This window comes from Somniosus microcephalus, chromosome 4, assembly GCF_052327205.1.
Source record: "Somniosus microcephalus isolate GS21.2 chromosome 4, FLI_Smic_1.0, whole genome shotgun sequence".
NCBI classification, from domain to species: Eukaryota; Metazoa; Chordata; class Chondrichthyes; order Squaliformes; family Somniosidae; genus Somniosus; species Somniosus microcephalus.
The window spans coordinates 337,602,772-337,623,912 of NC_140990.1; the positions used below are offsets into that span (position 1 = coordinate 337,602,772).

General features: G+C 44.7%; 1 protein-coding gene across 20 annotated transcripts in view; it reads left to right on the forward strand.

Moving 5' to 3' along the window:
• neb (nebulin) overlaps positions 1–21,141 on the forward strand; it is a 347,384-nt gene that overhangs the window by 182,889 nt on the left and 143,354 nt on the right. For all 20 annotated transcript variants that reach the window (XM_085986921.1, XM_085986920.1, XM_085986925.1 and 17 more), the window contains 10 exons: positions 4,896–5,000; positions 5,097–5,204; positions 7,044–7,355; positions 11,456–11,659; positions 13,390–13,494; positions 15,834–15,941; positions 17,664–17,975; positions 19,994–20,197; positions 20,309–20,413; positions 20,927–21,031. In XM_085986921.1, coding sequence (XP_085843047.1) covers positions 4,896–5,000; positions 5,097–5,204; positions 7,044–7,355; positions 11,456–11,659; positions 13,390–13,494; positions 15,834–15,941; positions 17,664–17,975; positions 19,994–20,197; positions 20,309–20,413; positions 20,927–21,031 — 1,668 coding nt within the window. The remainder of the gene's footprint in view (positions 1–4,895; positions 5,001–5,096; positions 5,205–7,043; positions 7,356–11,455; positions 11,660–13,389; positions 13,495–15,833; positions 15,942–17,663; positions 17,976–19,993; positions 20,198–20,308; positions 20,414–20,926; positions 21,032–21,141) is intronic.

The window sequence follows — 21,141 nt, forward strand, 5'->3', positions numbered from 1 at the left end:
AACTCCAAAAGCTTTTATAAGTATATCAAAAGGAAAAGACTGGTGAAAACCAAAGTTGGTCCATTGCAGTCAGATACGGGGGAATATATAATGGGAAATAAGGAAATGGCAGATCAACTAAATGCATACTTTGGGTCAGTCTTTACGAAGGAAGACACAAAAAACCTCCCTGGGATATCGGGAAAAATAGGGACATTGGCAAAGGAGGAACTGACGCAAATCAATATCTCTAAGGATATGGTGTTAAGGAAGCTAAAGGGATTGAAGGTGGACAAATCCCCAGGGCCTGATAACATGCATCCTAGGGTACTGAAGGAGGTGGCCCTAGAGATAGCGGATGCACTAAGGATGATTTTTCAGAATTCATTAGACTCGGGAACAGTGCCGATGGATTGGAGGGTAGCTAACGTTACCCCACTATTCAAAAAGGGGGGTAGGGAAAAAGCAGGTAATTACAGACCTGTAAGCCTTACATCAGTTGTGGGCAAAATGCTGGAGTCCATCATTAAGGATGAAATAGCGGAGCACTTAGCAAATGGGGACAGGATAGGACAGAGTCAACATGGATTTACAAAGGGTAAATCGTGCTTGACTAATCTATTGGAATTTTTTGAGGGAGTAACTGGTAGAATAGATGGGGGAGAGCCAGTAGATGTGGTGTACCTGGACTTCCAAAAGGCCTTCGATAAGGTCCCACATAAAAGATTAGCATGGAAAATTGAGGCTCATGGGATAAAGGGGAAAGTTTTGGCGTGGATAGGGAACTGGCTGTCAGATAGAAAACAGAGAGTTGGAATAAACGGCTCATTTTCTGAATGGCAGGCAGTAACAAGTGGGGTACCACAGGGATCTGTCCTGGGCCCCCAGCTGTTCACAATTTACATTAATGACCTGGATCAGGGAGTCGGATGCAGCATTTCCAAATTTGCAGACGACACTAAACTAGGAGGGGGGGTGGGCTCAGAGGAAGAGACCAGGAAGCTCCAGAGCGATTTGGACAGACTGGGCGATTGGGCGGATAAATGGCAGATGCACTATAATGTGGACAAGTGCGAAGTTATCCACCTTGGGTGCAGGAACGGGAGGGCAAATTATTATTTAAATGGCAATAGATTGGGAGAGGGGGAAGTACAGAGAGACCTGGGTGTTCTTGTACACCAGTCACTGAAGGCGAGCATGCAGGTGCAACAGGCGGTCAAGAAGGCAAACGGTATGCTGGCCTTCATAGCAAAAGGGTTAGAATACAGGAACAGGGATACCTTGCTGCAGCTGTACAGGGCACTGGTGAGACCACACCTCGAGTACTGTGTACAGTTTTGGTCGCCTCATCTGAGGAAGGATGTTCTTGCCATGGAGGGGGTGCAGCGGCGATTCACCAGGCTGATACCAGGAATGGCGGGAATGACCTATGAGGAGAGACTATGTAGTTTAGGGATGTACACACTGGAGTTTAGAAGATTGAGAGGGGACCTCATAGAAGTGTATAAAATTCTGACAGGTCTAGACAGACTGGATGCAGAAGGAATGTTTCCCTTGGCGGGTGAGAACAGAACTAGAGGACATAATTTAAGGATAAGGGCTAAACCATTTAGGACAGAGATGAGGGGGAATTTCTTCACTCAGAGAGTGGTGAACCTGTGGAACTCATTGCCACAGAGGGCAGTGTACGCCAGCTCATTAAATATATTTAAGAGGGAATTAGATATATTTCTACGGGCAAAAGGGGTTAAGGGTTACGGAGAGAAGGCGGGGACGGGATACTGAATTAAAGGATCAGCCATGATCTCATCGAATGGTGGAGCAGGCACGAAGGGCCGAATGGCCTACTCCTGCTCCTATCTTCTATGTATCTATGTATCTATGTATCTTCGATTATTGACAAAAGCAGAGATTTTTTTTCATTTCAGCTCATTTCTCAGAGTAAACTGATTTTTAAAAATCTTTATGGTAATAACAGTAATGAATATGCATATAATTTTAACATTAAGGCTTTGAAATTGTGCGCTAAATTATACAAAAGGCTTAATGCATTATTCTGAAATCTCGTTGCCTGCTGTTTTAATGGAGGCACTAATCTACTGCTATATTTTTTAAGAATTTCAGATAGTATTATCCAACAGCATAATTTCAATGCATGTGAGATTTCAGGAAATGTAACTTCGATATTTATAAGCAAAAGAAGTCAAAAATCAATGGCTCTTCTGACATATACCCCCATGACTCTGATGAGGGTACGCCAGAAAGGCTGCAAATTAGACCAGGACCCAGATATGCCGGGTTCCAGCCTTAGTTTGGAGCAGCATTTAAGGGGCAGCCAGGTAAGCACACGAGGGGGAAAGGAATAGAAGGATATACTGATGGGGTTAGATGAAGTAAGGTGGGAGGAGGTTCGTGTGGAGCATAAACACTGGCATAGACCAGTTGGGCCGAATGGCCTGTTTCTGTGCTGTAAGTTCTATGTAATTCTCTGAAATCCCACAGGATCTCGTAAAGGATGTACCCTCCACCTGCCTCTTACAAGGAGTAGAGCTAGAGGTAGCAACATCAGTAGTTCCCATGTCCCCAGCCTCATCATGACTCAGTGTATTCCTTGGCAGTGTGCACACACAGTGAAAGCCACCATACTAGCCACAAATATGGCAGAAGTGGGAGCCACCCCAAGGAGGGTGTCTGGGCTTGAGCTTTTATTGTATTATTAGCCCTTTTGTCAAGGGGCGGCGAGGAACCAAAACATCATCTTTCCTGAGACCCTCCCCATGCAAGGCAAGCAGTGCCCCAGTTTGCATCTTCCTTAATGGGCAGCTTCCCAAGATGCACCCAAAATGGCACAGGTGCCCGCTATTCATCTGTAAGTACCTCCCTTGACCCTGGAAACTTTAGTAGGGTCGGCGGCAGAGGTCCCATCGGGATGCATCATGATACTTATGCCCCAAAATGAATTCAATTGCAGCAGTGCCTAAATTGGCAGGCCAGGACAACTGAGCAGGTGGAGAGAAACAATTTTAAGTGGCCACGGTGGCCAAAGAAAGACAGCAGGATGTCAGGATGGAAGCAGAAGGAGCTGAGAAGAGAAAACTTGGTTGGCAGAGTAAAAAAAAGAGGAAATTCAAGGCTGAGATGGAGTAGAGCCGGGTCTAAGATAGAGCAACAAATGGGACGGAATCAAATCAAATCAAATCAAATCAAATCAACTTTTATTGTCATTGTTAGTGCACAAGTGCAGTACAACGAAATGTAGGCTTGCGGCTCCCGAGAGTGTACATTTAGATTAAGACATTTAAACATTCAACATACATTTGGCTTGTAATACATTAACATAAACATAACCATAATAAAGTGCATTGGCAGATGTGCAGGCTTTAGAGTTTATTTGTGGAGTTCAGTAGGATGACAGCCCTGGGAAAGAAGCTGTTCCTAAATCTGGTCGTTCGGGTGCGAATGCATCTGTAGCGTCTCCCAGATGGCAGGAGGGCGAACAGACTGTGGCTGGGGTGGGTAGGGTCTTTGATGATGGACCGTGACCTCCGTAGACAGCGTTTCTGGTATATGTGCTCTATGGTCGGTAGCCGGGTGCCGGTAATGCGTTGGGCAGTTTTGACTACCCGCTGCAGGGCTTTCCGGTCATAGTAGCTACAACTGCCATACCATACTGTGATACAGTTTGTCAGGATGCTCTCTATTGTGCAGCGGTAAAAGTTAGAGAGGATCAGGGGTGACAGGTTACATCCCTTCAGCCTCCTTAGGAAATATAGGCGCTGCTGGGCCTTCTTCACCAGAGAGTGAAGAATGGGGTTTTAAACATTTTTCAGTGCGTCTAGGAGGGAGTGGTGCTGTGAGAAAGGGGGTGAGACAGAGCTGGGAATGGGGCAGATCAAAGAAAGGGGCCTAAAGGGCCTAGTAATTTTTTTTAAAGTAGTAGTAGGACAGGGAGGAACTGGGCCCAGGAATAAGACAGAGCTGCAGGTGGGGCAGAGTGGAGCAGGACAGAGAGAGAGAGAGGCCAACAGAGCACACTAAGCTTTAGAGTTTGCAGTGGCGAACAAGATGGGATGGAGTGTCGGGGTTGATTGACAAGTTGCAAAGAAAGATGGGGGTTGGATCAGGGCTAGTGTCAAGTCCAGATCAACTGGGAAATGGCGAGATGAGGTGAAGCAATGCCACCCAGTGCTGGGACGTCCTGCAATGTAATGCTAGTAGATGAGCAAGCCAACCTTTATAAAGTAAGTCAACTAGACATTACCTGAGGTGTTATTTAGTGTCACACAGGCATGACAAAATCAGGGCACAGCAAGTAAGTATGCCATTCCATGACGTTTAATATATTATAGTTATACTCAAACGCTTGTCAAGTGACTTTCACCTTCCTCTCAGCTTGAAACTTCAACTCTTGAACATTGGATTGCACATTGCACTCTGGAAGAGTATGAACATAAGAACATAAGAAATAGGAGCAGGAGTAGGCCATTCGGCCCTTTGAGCCGGCTCTGCCATTCAATAAGATCATGGCTGATCTTCTACCTCATCTCCACTTTCCTGCACTATCCCCATATCCCTTGATTCCCTTAATATTCAAAAATCTATCACTCTCTGTCTTGAATATATTCAACGAATGACCCTCCACAGCCCTCTGGGGTAGAGAATTCCAAAGATTCACCACCCTCTGAGTGAAGAAATTTCTCCTAATCTCATTCCTAAATGGCCGACCCCTTATTCTGAGACTGTGACCCCTGCTTCTAGACTCCCATGGGTGGCATTTCTCTCCCGTCAGTCAATGAGGAAACATTAACCAAACTGTTCACCAAACATCTGCAGAGTCCTCAGATCGTTGACAAAAAGCAAAGTTGTTGCACTGACGCTAAGAAAATATAACCCTCTGTCTCATTCCTTTTTTGCAGCGCTTATACACAGAAGCTTGGGATACTGATAAAACCAAGATTCATGTTATGCCAGACACCCCCGAAATTATTCTGGCTAAAAGCAATTCTGCCAACATCAGCCAGGTATTAACCTCTGTGACTAAGAAGATTGAGATTTGATTCTACCAATTGATCAGAAGCAAAAACTGATTTAAATCATGTGTGTCTTTGTCCATTTAGAAACTGTACCACAATGCATGGGAGGAACACAAGCGAAAAGGTTATGACCTGCGAGTTGATGCCATTGCAATCAAGGCAGCAAAAGCCTCCAGAGATATTGCAAGCATGGTAAGAATTGTCCGGCACCCAGCGTGGACGTTGTTAATTCTATTTGCAAGCCAGATGTTAAAATCACTGTTGCTAGTTCAATAAAAATGGGTAAAGGTAAAGTTATCTTCTTCCCTCACAATCAGTACAAATACAAAGCAGCCTACCGCAAGCAACTTGGCCACCACGTTGGATGCCGTGACATTCACGATGATCCCAAAATGGTCTGGTCCATGCACGTAGCCAAGATTCAGAGTGACAGGGAGTACAAGAAGGACTTTGAGAAAAGTAAAACCAAGTACAACGTTCCAGTCGACATGCCGGACATCCTGTTGGCCAAGAAATGCCAAACCCTGGTCAGCGAGGGAAACGGGTATCTGGGACTTGAGTGGACAGGACAACCAACAGGGTATCTCCTTAACCAATGAGATTTAGGGGGAAAAAAATTGGGTCGCGCCCCCTTTGGGGCACTAACTTCGCTGGGGCACTACACGTCACACCACGTTACTGTAGGCCTTCCTCCCCTTATTAAAGGGGAGGGGCCTAGCGCAGTGCGACCCGGGGCCCAGCTGGGCCACCAGGGATCGGAGTGCCGGGCTCACGGAGCACAGCCGGCACCCCGCGAGGGGGCTGCTGAGGAGGCCGGGGATGGCAGAGGGGACAGGTGCTGGCAGGCGACCGGCGGCAAAAACGACCGACCCGGCACCTCCGCTTTCATTTGTGCCACCCCAGCCGCAGGTAGGTACCCCCCCCGACCCCGTCAGGGGGCGCTACCGAAGATCGCGGCCGGGGCGCTGCGCACGGCAATGACGTCAACGCCGGTGGTGCAGCGCCGCGGGGCGCTAACGGTTACCACTGCCGCTAACTTCCCGCTGAATTTCGCAGGAGGCATTGGCGGCGCCGCGCCTGGGCACTCGCTGCTTTGCGCCCTGTTAACGTCCTCTTAGGGCACTAACGGGAGGTGCAAAGCAACCAAATTTTTAGGCCTTAAGGTTTAAGGAAATAAATAGCAGAAGGGCTGAGAAGGAGGGTGAATTAAAGCGGGTGAATTCAATGTCAAATCAGGTACAGAAAGAGAAATAAAGGGAAAGAAAACTGGATTAAGCGAGAGAGAAAAAAGAGACAGAAAGGAAATGTAAGAAATTTTAAAAAAATAATTTGTCATTTTTTAAATCTCCCAAAAAATTCAGAACCTGAAGGAATGAGATCCGTACTTGCAGTAGTTAATTTTCGGTGCCAGAGAGATTAATTTACAGTCATTAACCCTTATCATGTTGTTAAAAGGATACTTAGGCTTGCAACGACAAGTCTGCTCAGTTTAGTGGGCAATAATTGGGCAAATGCAGCAAGTTGCTGATGGAAACGGGGAGGCTGAGGGCTGTTTTGGTGAAGCTAATGGTGGAGCGGAGCAACTTGGACAGCAACCTTCGGATAGTCACCTTTAGCCGTGCACCTGCTCCTCGCCTGAAGTTGTTGTGCCATTTACCCATAAATAACGGCGAGCGCCATTAGCCGTGCCGTTATTTTGACACCAAATTCTGGCCCATTAATATTGCATATCCCCAGTTACTTAAAAAATAATGGCATCAGAACTTTATTTGTTTATGTTTTAAAAATAAATTGCTGCACAGAGGTCAATCTTCACATACATCAGTAGCAGGAGAGGAGCCACTTTTAAAGAATTGAGGAATTAAAGCCCAGAGAAGTCAGATTCTACATATTGATGTCATTCTTAACACTGAATGTTAACAAAGGTAACATCAAAGGCATAGCTTCACCAGTAGCTAATCTTAACACTGTCGGTTGTGAGATTTGCGACTTGTGGTGCGCATAACAGCTATTCTTCTTTCTTGTAACCAGTACAAATACAAAACAGCCTACCGCAAGCAGCTTGGCCACCACGTTGGATGCCGTGACATTCACGATGATCCCAAAATGGTCTGGTCCATGCACGTAGCCAAGATTCAGAGTGACAGGGAGTACAAGAAGGACTTTGAGAAAAGTAAAACCAAGTACAACGTTCCAGTCGACATGCTGGGCATCCTGTTGGCCAAGAAATGCCAAACCCTGGTCAGCGACATTGACTACAGACATTACCTGCACCAGTGGACCTGTCTGCCAGACCAGAACGATGTGATCCAGGCAAAGAAGGCCTATGAGTTGCAGAGTGATGTGAGTATTTCCCATTCTTTTTTTCTCTATACACCATTAAAAAACAAGTTAAATTACCAAGTAGTTTGATAACACATAACAAAGGCTAAAAAAGCACACTTCAAATTGATTTAAGGAGAACATAGAACTAAAATATAGCTCTAAAAATATGTTCTAATGGACTATCACCCACTGATTGGAAATAAAAGCCAACACAATCATCTTATTGTGTCCCAAGCACAGTAAATTCTCTGATACAATAGAATCATAGAAGCTTACAGCACAGAATGAGGACACTTGGCCCATTACACCTATGCTGGCTCTTTGCCAGAACAATCCAAAAAAACAATCCCACTTCCTTGTTTTCACTCTTTCGCTCTGTACCTTCCTCAGCTTCAAATATTTATCCAATTTCTCTTAAAGTATGCAATGGCCCAGGTTGGGCGATTGGGCAGAAGCATGGCAGATGCAATATAATGTGGATAAATGCGAGGTTATCCACTTTGGTGGCAAAAACAGGAAGGCAGATTATTATCTGAATGGCAATAGATTGGGAGAAGGGGAAGTGCAACAAGACCTGGGTGTCCTTGTGCACCAGTCACTGAAGGTAAGCATGCAGGTGCAGCATGCGGTTAAGAAGGCAAATGGTATGCTGGCCTTCATAGCGAGAGGATTCGAGTACAGGAGCAAGGATGTCTTGCTGCAGTTGTACAGGGCCTTGGTGAGACCACACCTTGAGTATTGTGTGCAGTTTTGGTCACCTTATCTGAGGAAGGATGTTCTTGCCATGGAGGGAGTGCAGCGAAGATTCACCAGACTGATACCTGGGATGGCAGGAATGACGTATGAAGAGAGATTGGGTTGATTAGGCTTATATTCGCTAGAGTTTAGAAGAATGAGAGGGGATCCCATTGAAACTTATAAAATTCTGACAGGACTGGACAGACTAGATGCAGGAAGGATGTTCCCGATGGTCGGGGAGTCCAGAGCCAGGGGTCACAGTCTAAGGATAAGGGGTAAGCCATTTAGGACAGAGATGAGGAGGAATTTCTTCACCCAGAGAGTGGTGAACCTGTGGAATTCTCTACCACATAAGACAGTTGAGGCCAATCCATTAAATATATTCAAGAAGGAGTTGGATATATTTCTTAAGGCTAAGGGGATCAAAGGATATGGGGAGAAAGTAGGGACAGGGTACTGAATTTGGATGATCAGCCATGATCGCATTGAATGGCGGAGCAGGCTCGAGGGGCCGAATGGCCTATTCCTGCTCCTATCTTCAATGTTTCTATGTCTCTACCTCAGCCATTTCTTGTGGCAAAGCATTCCATGCTCAACAACCCTCTGAGTAAAGACATTTTCCTAATCTGTCTCCTCACTTTCTTAGTGACAATTTTAAATTGACCCCTCATCGCTGACTCCTCAACCAGAGGAAATAGTCTCACCTTATCCACCCTATCAGAGCCTATATAAAATCTCCTCTTAGCCTTCTTTGCTCCAGTGGAAATAGTCCCAACATCTCACATCTGCCCTTATAACTATAGTTTCCGATCCCTGGCATTATCCTAGTGAGTCTATGATGTACGCACTCTATGCCTCTAAAGGGATTGTCTCATAATTCTCCATTAAATTGCATCTGCCACCCACCTGCCCATTCCAGTAGCCTTCCCATTTCCTCCTGAAATCTTTTACAGTCCTCCTCACTGTTTGCCAAATCCACTACTTTTTTTTTATCATAGCCCACTTGGATATCATGCACCTTATGCTCAAGTCCAAATCATTTATATATACTGAGAACAAAAGTGGACCCAACACTCACCGCTGGGGAGCACCACTTCCAATCCTTCCCCAGTCCGATCAACACCGATTTACCCTAATCCTTTGTTTCCCGTCTGTCAACCAACTTTCCTGCCAGGCTGCTACATTTCTACTTATATCATATGCCTGAACTTTTGTAACAAACCTCCCCTGAGATACATTATTGAATGTCTTCTGTAAATGTATTTACATGATATCTGCTTCATTCTCTTTATTCAATTGGTCACTGCTTTAAAAAAGAACTCTATAAAATTTGTCAAACACAACTTGCCTTTAATAAACACATGCTGGCTGTCTTTGATTAACCCACGTATTTCTAAATACTCATTAATTTTATCTGTAATTATTATAGATTCTAAGAGTTTGCTCAAAGTTGACATTAGATTAACTGGTCCATAGTTACCTAGTCAATCCTTCTCTGTCTTTGTGAATAGAAATGTTACATTGGCTATTGCCCAGTCCCACAGAACCATTTCCATGTCTAAGGAGAATTGAAAGATTGTGGACAGGGCTTTTATTATCCATTTGAGTTCTGCTAATTTTTTCAGAACCAAATCCATTTCTATAGTTATATTTAACAATTCACCCACATCCTTCTCTAGCACAGCTGCATCTTTACTTCCACCATTGTCTAAACTGACACATTTGGCCCGATTTTTAACTCTAGGCCAGTTTTTGGTGTGGTGATTTAGAAACTCCAGAAATGAGGCCCGGGGTATTTTAACAGCTGGGGCATCCCACGGGGATCATGCAAGCCGGGGAGTGGGGGGTGGGGTGGGGGCGGAGTGGGGGAGGGTTGAGAGTCCGCACCAGGGGAGTCCTAAGCTTTACTTGTGGGTCTTGAATCTCCTGGCCCTATCAGGAAGGTTAAAAAAAAAAACTTACCTTCTTGGCACTCTTCTGGCCCTGATCCTCTTCCTCGCTTGGTTGGCCTGTCGGGAAACTCACTGCCACTTCTTGCTCAGCCTGCCGAATTACAATTGCACTGAGGTTCCAATGATGTCATCAGAACCTGATGTGCATATGTTAAAAAGGACCTCGCCAGCTTTGGGTAGATGGGCAGGTATGGTTAAAATCGCCCCCAAAAATATTTGTTTAATATCTCTGCCATACCTTCATCCTCCATAATTAGACTTCCCTTTCAACCCTGAGTGGTTCTAACTTCTCCTTCCTTTACATACTTATAAAAGCCCTTACTACTTCCTTTTATATTATGCTAACCTTTTCTCATAATCTCCTTTAGTCCTTCTAATCTCTCTTGTTAACTTCTCACCACACTTTACATTTTTCTCATGATTTTCTTTAATGATGTTTCAGGCTCATTTCAATCTCTCTATTTATCTACAGAACTGCATCCCCCTTTTTGCCTAACAGGCATGTACCTATTTTTGTCCTCTATCTCCCGTTTGAAGATTCCCCACTGCTGAACTGTGGCCCTGTTTCCTAACTCTTCTACTGCATTTATGTGAGCCAGATCCCTTGACTCATGGCACTTTACCTGGTTCTGCTCCAGCACCCATATCTTTGACTTTTCATTACCCTTTTTGTATTTTTACATTGAACCCGACTATCATTGTGGTCGCTTTACCAAATTTACATCATGCTGTTATATCCCTATTTTCAACATTATTGTATCTGACGATAGTTATTTATCTTTCTCTATGGTTATAGGCTTTGCTGGTGAAAAAGTGGTTTCGTTCGTGCCCGGCCCATGAAATTTTGAATGATGGTTGGAAACCGCAGTAACTAAAGCTTAGACATTCAGGGCTAAAAATTGAGTCGCGCCCCCTTTGTGGGTGCTAACTTCGCTGGGGTGCTACTTTTAGCGCCCTGGAAAAATTAGCACCCCCGCGACGGAAATTGATGGCGCTAACAGGAGGCGCAAAGCAACCCAATTTTTCCCTCTCAATGTTATAACACTGAGGTGGCACAAAAAGTTCTGTTAATAATATTGGATTGTACAACAATATTCTGAATATGTTCTGATCATGTTAGTTGACGTAAGATAACTACTAAGCACTTGGTGTGAGTATAAAACAAGGCTTTAATCAACTGTTTCACAACCATGAGATTCTAGTTACATCACTAGTTCCTGGTTACAAAAACATCCTGAGCAAGCTGGGCCCACGCCCGAGTATTTATACTCCTTGGACAGCGCCACCAGCTGGCCGCCCAGTGTTCTCTCGAGTGATTTCTACATGAATGGTGAGATTCATGACATTAGTTAATATCAAAGGAAATCTAGATAGGTAAGTATTTGCTTTATTAGCTGTGATTTGATGATTTGCTCTTGTCTCTTGCAGTGGCTGTACAAGTCTGATTTGGAATGGATCCGTGGCTGTGGATGGTTGCCCGATGGCTCTCTCGATGTTAAGAAAGTACAGAAAGCCCAGGAGATCCTCAGCGAGCGGCTCTACCGTCAGCCTCCTGATAAGATCAAGTTCACCAGCATTGCTGACCTGCCTAGCATAGTGCTGGCTAAAACCAACGCGAACCAACTGAGTGGTGTAAGTGTTGTTGTGTTTTTCTTTACTGCGCAGCAACAAAATGCACGTAAAACTAGCATTATATTCAGAGCAAGGGTTTGCCATTGGCTGCTTATGTTGATTTAGTATGGATCTTTTAAAGACAGTAATATTAATGTTAACCAATTGCTGAATATTTTTCTTTTTGACAGAGAAATATGTTCTGTAGCAAAATCCTCCACTGCTGGTTAGCAAATTCTTAAAGTGGACCATTGTCATATGATTACAGAACCCATATGGTACAATCCTATCAGTGAATACAATTATTAGATCCATGCCCTTTAACGGATATGAGTCAATCTTTCAGATACCTGGTGCACTTGAATATTTTACTTTTGAACCACAAGTACTGGCTACAGACATTTGTTTAAAATCCACAGAATTGAAGACAGGCCCTCAGAATTATACACACATCTTGATTTCACCTTCTCCCGTCCCCTCTGCAACCTCCCTATCAAGGTTGTCTTATTTGGGATAAGGTCATGGTATTGGCAGGCACCACCTTCATTATGGATCCTCCTCCAACTGTTGCAGGCCAGTTTCTCTTGCAAGGTTAACAAAAATCAACATTCATTGTGATTACATTGTACAGTGACAATATAAGTATGCTGTGCATAGTCTATGTCATTGGAGAAAAATGCTAGCTGAACTAATGCTACATCCACATCTCTTTGTACAAACAGCTATTTACACATATCTGACTCTCAGATGCACCTTGCAGGCACATCTGTACATTATGCGGTTAATGCATATTGATCTTCACTGCTTGTCTGATTTTCATAATGTACCACTCAAAGTAATGAAAGCATTTCAGCTGCTCTGTGAATAGTTAATTTGATATATTGATAGGACATGAAAGCCAAGACGTTCAATATAATATCCATTTAGACTTTTTATTAATGTTCTTTGTTTCCTTTACAATGTCACAAGGAACACTTCAATCAGTAAATGGTTAGGAAGCCTTGCACCAGTGCCACTGTTTATTGCAGAGGTCAACATTGGGTGCTGATGTTCATAGAAAATAGTAGAAAAGGTTACAGTAAGACTCTCTGCTCACGGTAGCAGTTCTCTAGTCCGATACCTTCTTTGGAATTCGAAATGCAACAGTTGCTGTTGCTTTGCTATTGCTTCCCAAGCCAGATGTAGCCTCTATTTGTTGGTCATATATATGCTCGTTTCCCTGAAGAGGCTAATTCAGTGCTCCCTTAGATCATGCGGGACTTCCTCAGAATGGTGTGTTCTCTGCTCCAGTCTGCACAGGTTTGCTTAGTCACAGATGGATCTTTTACTTTCCAAGAGCCTTGTTAGCTCATTAGAAGGTGATTGAGCAGCACTCTCATAAGCAAATTCTGATTGGCTGATTTGTTGTTTGTGTGTTATAACCACATTCCATCTTGTAAAAAGCACTGTTCTGAAAATTGCATGTTCCTGATAATACGGTAAAAGCCAATCTAAAATCTTCAACACTCATTTTCTACATTTAAGGAGTAATTCACTTGTGACATTTTCTTTCAACACTCGGTGTATTTGGCCCGTATAAACCAACATGTACTGAAAGTTATATTCGTTATCATGCATTAAATATATATCTCTCTTTTCAATCTATGCTGCCGGCTGTGTATAGAGTTTGTTGCACTTGTTAAACAAGCATTAGATTTTTGCTAGATTATTATTGAAGTGATAAATGGATCCATTCTTACCCCTGCCTTTAGCACCTGTACCGCAGTGCTTGGGAGAAGGACAAGCTCTTAATTCACCTTCCGCATGATACACCCGAGATGGTACTGTCTAAACAGAATTCTGTCAACATCAGTTCGGTAAGAAATATACAATATCCCTTTGGCAATTAGTGAGTAGCACACAATCGCCGTGATTGCCATTTTTCTTCCTCGGGTTCATTGTCTAATTACCATTTTTGTGTGGAGATGCCGGTGTTGGACTGGGGTGGACAAATGTAAGAAATCACACAACACCAGGTTATAGTCCAACAGCTTTATTTGAAATCACAAGCTTTCGGAGCGCTGCTCCTTCGTCAGGTGAAGTGGAGAGATGCATAAAGACACAGCTTAGATAGTCAGAGAATAATGTCAGATGTTTACAGGTAATCTTTCTAACTGCCATTTATCACACCTCGGCAGAGAGATAATCACAGCAATCAAAGGTGTAAATGGTGTCCAAACAGGTCAGTCAGGAAAACATTACATCAAAGAGCAATGAGGTGGGGTCACAAGGGGTCAAACATTGCAGATGCTGGGGTCTGTATGAAAAACATTTTTTTTGCTGGAAATCACAGCAGGTCCGGCCGCATCTGTGTAGAGGGAACAAGAGTGTGATTTGTAACTATTGCGGTAAAACCTAGGCGTATGTTTTTTGTTTAATTGTGGAGGCTGAGGTCACAACCAATACACCTTTTAAGGATAAGAAGCCTCCTGCAAGGCGTTCTTAATCCATTAGATGTGACGCCTCAACAAAGATTTCAACAAACAAAAATGGTCGGAGTGCCCTGTTTGTTGGTGGAAAATGTAAATGTATTCCAACAGTATTTGTTTGTACAGTTGAGCCTATTACTTGTCTAGCGATACAATTGCCAGTGGGGTCACTAGATAGTAATCAAGAGAGAAACCCAGGCTGATATTTCCCCTCCTTAACCTAGAGATATTTTGAGGCCATCCCACCTTATAAACCCCAGCTTAGATCAGCTAACTCACCACGGACCAGAGTTTAAACCTGGTACTTTCTGGTTTGTGTGGCTCAGCAATAGATCAAACTGGGTCACTGGGGAAGCACAGAGGACTTAACCATAGTCATCACAAAGATCTTGTAGGGCCTGAGCTTCCACTGCCATCTTTGTTTTAATTTCTGTGCTGCCACAGTATTACTGATATGACGCTGCCTCTTCTTGCCAATATTATTGCGAAGAGTCAGGAACAGATCTTCTCTACTGAAAGTGGGCGCGGTTGAGATTTTTTTTTGCCAAACTTGATTTTACAACGTTCTCCATTCCTGTTGATGTAGATTGTTTGGTAGATTGATTTGTAATTGAAATTAGAGTACACAGATTGAGAGCATGATCTTGAGAGCAGCGGCAAAGTTTTGTAATTGCTGCAATAATCGCACTTGGTGCTATTGATTTATCAGTTTCAACTTGGCTTAAATAAAACGTTACAATAAATGTGAAAATGCAATGAAAAAGATATAAGCCCTGATTTTAACACGGTGTGGGGTGGGAGGTTGGGGGGGGGGTGAGTGTGAGCTCGGTGGGGGGGTGAGTGTGAGATCGGTGGGGGTGAGTGTGAGCTCGGTGGGGGGGTGAGTGTGAGCTCGGTGGGGCGGAGAGTGTGAGCTCGGTGGGGGGAGAGTGTGAGCTCGGTGGGGGGGGTGAGTGTGAGCTCAGTGGGGGGTGAGTGTGAGCACGGTGTGGGGTGAGTGTGAGCTCGGTGGGGGGTGAGTGTGAGCTCGGTGGGGGGGAGAGTGTGTGCTCGGTGGGGGGGTGAGTGTGAGCTCATGGGGGGTGAGTGTGAGCTCGGTGGGGGGTGAGTGTGAGCTCGGTGCGGCGGAGAGTGTGAGCTCGGTGGGGGTGAGTGTGAGCTCGGTGGGGGGGTGAGTGTGAGCTCGGTGGGGCGGAGAGTGTGAGCTCGGTGGGGGGGTGAGTGTGAGCTCGGTGGGGCGGAGAGTGTGAGCTCGGTGGGGGTGAGTGTGAGCTCAGTGGGGCGGAGAGTGTGAGCTCGGGGCGGAGAGTGTGAGCTCAGTGGGGGGTGAGTGTGAGCTCAGTGGGGGGTGAGTGTGAGCTCGGTGGGGGGTGAGTGTGAGCTCGGTGGGGGGTGAGTGTGAGCTCGGTGGGGGGTGAGTGTGAGCTCGGTGGGGAGGTGAGTGTGAACTCGGTGGGGAGGTGAGTGTGAACTCGGTGGGGGTGAGTGTGAGCTCGGTGGGGCGGAGAGCGTGAGCTCGGTGGGGGGTGAGTGTGAACTTGGTGAGGGGGCTGGGCTGCGGAGAGTGTGGGCTCGGTGGAGGGGGGGTGGAGCGTAGTGGGTGTGGGCTCAGTGGAGGTGAGCGGTGAGTGGAGGCCTGGCTGGGAGATCATTAGGTTCACAATGGCTCGCTGGATGTGCTTTAATATTCCACTGACGTTCCATTATTTCTCTTTTATGCCACATAGAAATTATATAAACTTGCTTGGGAAGAAGCTAAGAAGAAAGGGTATGACCTAAGAAATGATGCCATCTCAATCAAGGCTGCAAAAGCTACCAGAGACATTGCTAGTGATGTAAGTCTGCTCATGCAGTTATCTGACGCTATTAAAATCTGAGAGCATTACTCAAGTCTGATGTTGATTAAAGTAATTTTTCCATCCATAACTTACTGGGCCAGATGTTGCTGTGACAGGGTATCTAAAAGCATCCGCCATTTGTTACACTTGTCCCTGCACCTTCAGCGCAAACAAAAATTGCCCACAAAGTTGCTGAAAGTGTGAGCTGTTAATGGTGCAGTGAGGGAAACGGGTATCTGGGACTTGAGTGGACAGGACAACCAACAGGGTATCTCCTTAACCAATGAGATTTAGGGGGAAAAAAATTGGGTCGCGCCCCCTTTGGGGCACTAACTTCGCTGGGGCACTACACGTCACACCACGTTACTGTAGGCCTTCCTCCCCTTATTAAAGGGGAGGGGCCTAGCGCAGTGCGACCCGGGGCCCAGCTGGGCCACCAGGGATCGGAGTGCCGGGCTCACGGAGCACAGCCGGCACCCCGCGAGGGGGCTGCTGAGGAGGCCGGGGATGGCAGAGGGGACAGGTGCTGGCAGGCGACCGGCGGCAAAAACGACCGACCCGGCACCTCCGCTTTCATTTGTGCCACCCCAGCCGCAGGTAGGTACCCCCCCCGACCCCGTCAGGGGGCGCTACCGAAGATCGCGGCCGGGGCGCTGCGCACGGCAATGACGTCAACGCCGGTGGTGCAGCGCCGCGGGGCGCTAACGGTTACCACTGCCGCTAACCTCCCGCTGAATTTCGCAGGAGGCATTGGCGGCGCCGCGCCCGGGCACTCGCTGCTTTGCGCCCTGTTAACGTCCTCTTCGGGCACTAACGGGAGGTGCAAAGCAACCAAATTTTTAGGCCTTAAGGTTTAAGGAAATAAATAGCAGAAGGGCTGAGAAGGAGGGTGAATTAAAGCGGGTGAATTCAATGTCAAATCAGGTACAGAAAGAGAAATAAAGGGAAAGAAAACTGGATTAAGCGAGAGAGAAAAAAGAGACAGAAAGGAAATGTAAGACATTTTTAAAAAATAATTTGTCATTTTTTAAATCTCCCAAAAAATTCAGAACCTGAAGGAATGAGATCCGTACTTGCAGTAGTTAATTTTCGGTGCCAGAGAGATTAATTTACAGTCATTAACCCTTATCATGTTGTTAAAAGGATACTTAGGCTTGCAACGACAAGTCTGCTCAGTTTAGTGGGCAATAATTGGGCAAATGCAGCAAGTTGCTGATGGAAACGGGGAGGCTGAGGGCTGTTTTGGTGAAGCTAATGGTGGAGCGGAGCAACTTGGACAGCAACTTTCGGATAGTCACCTTTAGCCGTGCACCTGCTCCTCGCCTGAAGTTGTTGTGCCATTTACCCATAAATAACGGCGAGCGCCATTAGCCGTGCCGTTATTTTGACACCAAATTCTGGCCCATTAATATTGCATATCCCCAGTTACTTAAAAAATAATGGCATCAGAACTTTATTTGTTTATGTTTTAAAAATAAATTGCTGCACAGAGGTCAATCTTCACATACATCAGTAGCAGGAGAGGAGCCACTTTTAAAGAATTGAGGAATTAAAGCCCAGAGAAGTCAGATTCTACATATTGATGTCATTCTTAACACTGAATGTTAACAAAGGTAACATCAAAGGCATAGCTTCACCAGTAGCTAATCTTAACACTGTCGGTTGTGAGATTTGCGATTTGTGGTGCGCATAACAGCTATTCTTCTTTCTTGTAACCAGTACAAATACAAAACAGCCTACCGCAAGCAGCTTGGCCACCACGTTGGATGCCGTGACGTTCACGATGACCCCAAAATGGTCTGGTCCATACACGTAGCCAAGATTCAGAGTGACAGGGAGTACAAGAAGGACTTTCAGAAAAGTAAAACCAAGTACAACGTTCCAGTCGACATGCTGGGCATCCTGTTGGCCAAGAAATGCCAAACCCTGGTCAGCGACATTGACTACAGACATTACCTGCACCAGTGGACCTGTCTGCCAGACCAGAACGATGTGATCCAGGCAAAGAAGGCCTATGAGTTGCAGAGTGATGTGAGTATTTCCCATTCTTTTTTTCTCTATACACCATTAAAAAACAAGTTAAATTACCAAGTAGTTTGATAACACATAACAAAGGCTAAAAAAGCACACTTCAAATTGATTTAAGGAGAACATAGAACTAAAATATAGCTCTAAAAATATGTTCTAATGGACTATCACCCACTGATTGGAAATAAAAGCCAACACAATCATCTTATTGTGTCCCAAGCACAGTAAATTCTCTGATACAATAGAATCATAGAAGCTTACAGCACAGAATGAGGACACTTGGCCCATTACACCTATGCTGGCTCTTTGCCAGAACAATCCAAAAAAACAATCCCACTTCCTTGTTTTCACTCTTTCGCTCTGTACCTTCCTCAGCTTCAAATATTTATCCAATTTCTCTTAAAGTATGCAATGGCCCAGGTTGGGCGATTGGGCAGAAGCATGGCAGATGCAATATAATGTGGATAAATGCGAGGTTATCCACTTTGGTGGCAAAAACAGGAAGGCAGATTATTATCTGAATGGCAATAGATTGGGAGAAGGGGAAGTGCAACAAGACCTGGGTGTCCTTGTGCACCAGTCACTGAAGGTAAGCATGCACAGAGGTCAATCTTCACATACATCAGTAGCAGGAGAGGAGCCACTTTTAAAGAATTGAGGAATTAAAGCCCAGAGAAGTCAGATTCTACATATGGCCACCATGTTGGATGCCGTGACGTTCACGATGACCCCAAAATGGTCTGGTCCATACACGTATGGAGGCCTATGAATTGCAGAGTGATGTGAGAATTAATATATTTCCATTTCAGTCAAAATAATTATTAATTATTAAAAATAAATCACATTTTTAGAAGAATAAATTCAGGACAATCATTGAGATATTAGTAGCATGACTTAATTCATTTTTCAGCAGAGGTAAGGGAATAAGGTTGTAAGATTATAAGAAATAGGAGCAGGAGTAGGCCACACGGCCCCTCGAACCTGCTCCGCCATTCAATAAGATCATGGTTGAACTTTGACCTCAACTCCACTTTCCCGCCTGATCCCCATATCCCTTGATTCCCTTAGAGTCCAAAGTTCTATCGATCTCAGTCTTGAATATAATGGAACGGCTAAGCATTCCCAGCCCTCTGGGGTAGAGAATTCCAAAGATTCACGACCCTCTGAGTGAAGAAATTTCTCCTCATCTCAGTCCTAAATGGCCGACCCCTTATCCTGAGACTGTGACCCCTAGTTCTAGACTCTCCAGCCAGGGGAAACAACCTCTCAGCATCTACCCTGTCAATCCCACTCAGAATCTTATATGTTTTAATGAGATCACCTCTCATTCTTCTAGTCTCCAGAGAGTATAGGCCCAATCTACTCAATCTCTCCTCATAGGACAACCCTCTCAGGAAGGAAGTGAAGTCCTGAAATTACACCATGGGATATTAGCGCACAAATGCTTAATGCAATTGTCTGAAATCCCTCTTAGTGACGTTTTAGCAGAGCTATCAACCCATGAGCAATAAGTGGGTTAAATCATATCAAAGGGGAATCTCAGACAACCCACTGAAACCTTCATGCACTAATAATTTCAAGGCCATTGCGTTCCTTGAAACGAGGGCATCAACAGGTAGCAGTGATGGTGGGGTAGAGCAAAATTCATGTATGGATGAAGTATTTATAAAAGCTTGGTCAAAGAGAGAGGTTTTAAGGAGCATCTTAAAGGAGGAGAGAGAAGTAGAGAGGTGGAAAGGTTTAGGGAGGGAATTCCAGAGATTAGGGTCTACAGCTGAAGGCACAGCCGCCGATAGTGGAGCGATTACAATCTGGGTGGGTAAGAGGCCAGGATTGGAGAAGTGCAGTGATCTCGGAGGGTTATAGAGCTAGAGAAAGTTACAGAGATGGATTTTCATATATTTTACCGAACAAATTCAATTGCCTGTTGTAATTCATCCTATTTTTCAGTGCACATATATCCTGATTAATCTCATACCCAATTTATTGTCTGTGGTATGTTTCCCTGACCTTTCCTCTAGTGGCTGTACAGGGCTGATTTGGAATGGATCCGTGGCTGTGGATGGTTGCCCGATGGTTCTCTCGATGTTAAGAAAGTACAGAAAGCCCAGGAGATCCTCAGCGAGCGGCTCTACCGTCAGCCTCCTGATAAGATCAAGTTCACCAGCATTGCTGACCTGCCTAGCATAGTGCTGGCTAAAACCAACGCGGACCAGCTGAGTGGTGTAAGACACTTAAGATCTCTCAATGGTCTTATGCTTTCCCCTTCACTTATTTTAAATTGATTGTGTGTTAAATGTACTTTGATGATTTTTTTTTTGCTTGGAATATCATAGGCGAAATACAAAGAAGCCTGGGAGAAAGACAAGCTACAGATCCACGTCCTTCCTGATACACCAGAGATTTTGTTGGCTAGATCCAATGCCGCCAACATTAGTCAGGTGAGTGTAAAGTATTTATTTACAGTAAATACAACATAAATTGCTGCTGAATTGACAAGTTGGATTAGTAGTCTTGGTCAATGAGGTAGGTTTTAAGGAGTGTCTTAAAGGAGGAATTTGCCTTATGTAACGTTGTGTAAAGGTGCACAACCCAAAAAAGTATCACAAAACAGGGTGAATTTAGCTGTCCAATTTAAAAATTAGTATGAAATACCTATAGCTACTACTTTAATGGAGGTATTCATTTGTTTATTTTAAATAGGTTAATGGGTTAAAATTGCAGACAGAGGATTTTCGTATGAACAAGCTAAGTTCTTGTACACCCATCCCGCACTGCACTATCTGACCCCAAAAGTCTGGTGTATCAGTCACTGGCTGCTAAATATCAATTAGACAAGAGCTGTGTGAAGTTGTGACCTACTGTCGCAGACTTTATACCAATTCAGCCGTACTCTTTAAATCATACTGCAGTACTTAGGTTGTGAAACAATTGCTATTTCTGTCCTTTTACAGAAACTTTACAAAGAGAGCTGGGAAGATATGAAGAAGATCACTGACTATCGTGCTGACGCTATCTCAATCAAAAGTGCCAAAGCTTCCAGAAACATTGCAAGTGACGTAAGTATAAAACCTTTGACTGAATTTTTGAAGTTTTTGTGGATGTAAATTCCTGTTGAGTCATTTGCACAGTGCATAAAACTGCAAGTCATTTCTAATAGATCCACAAG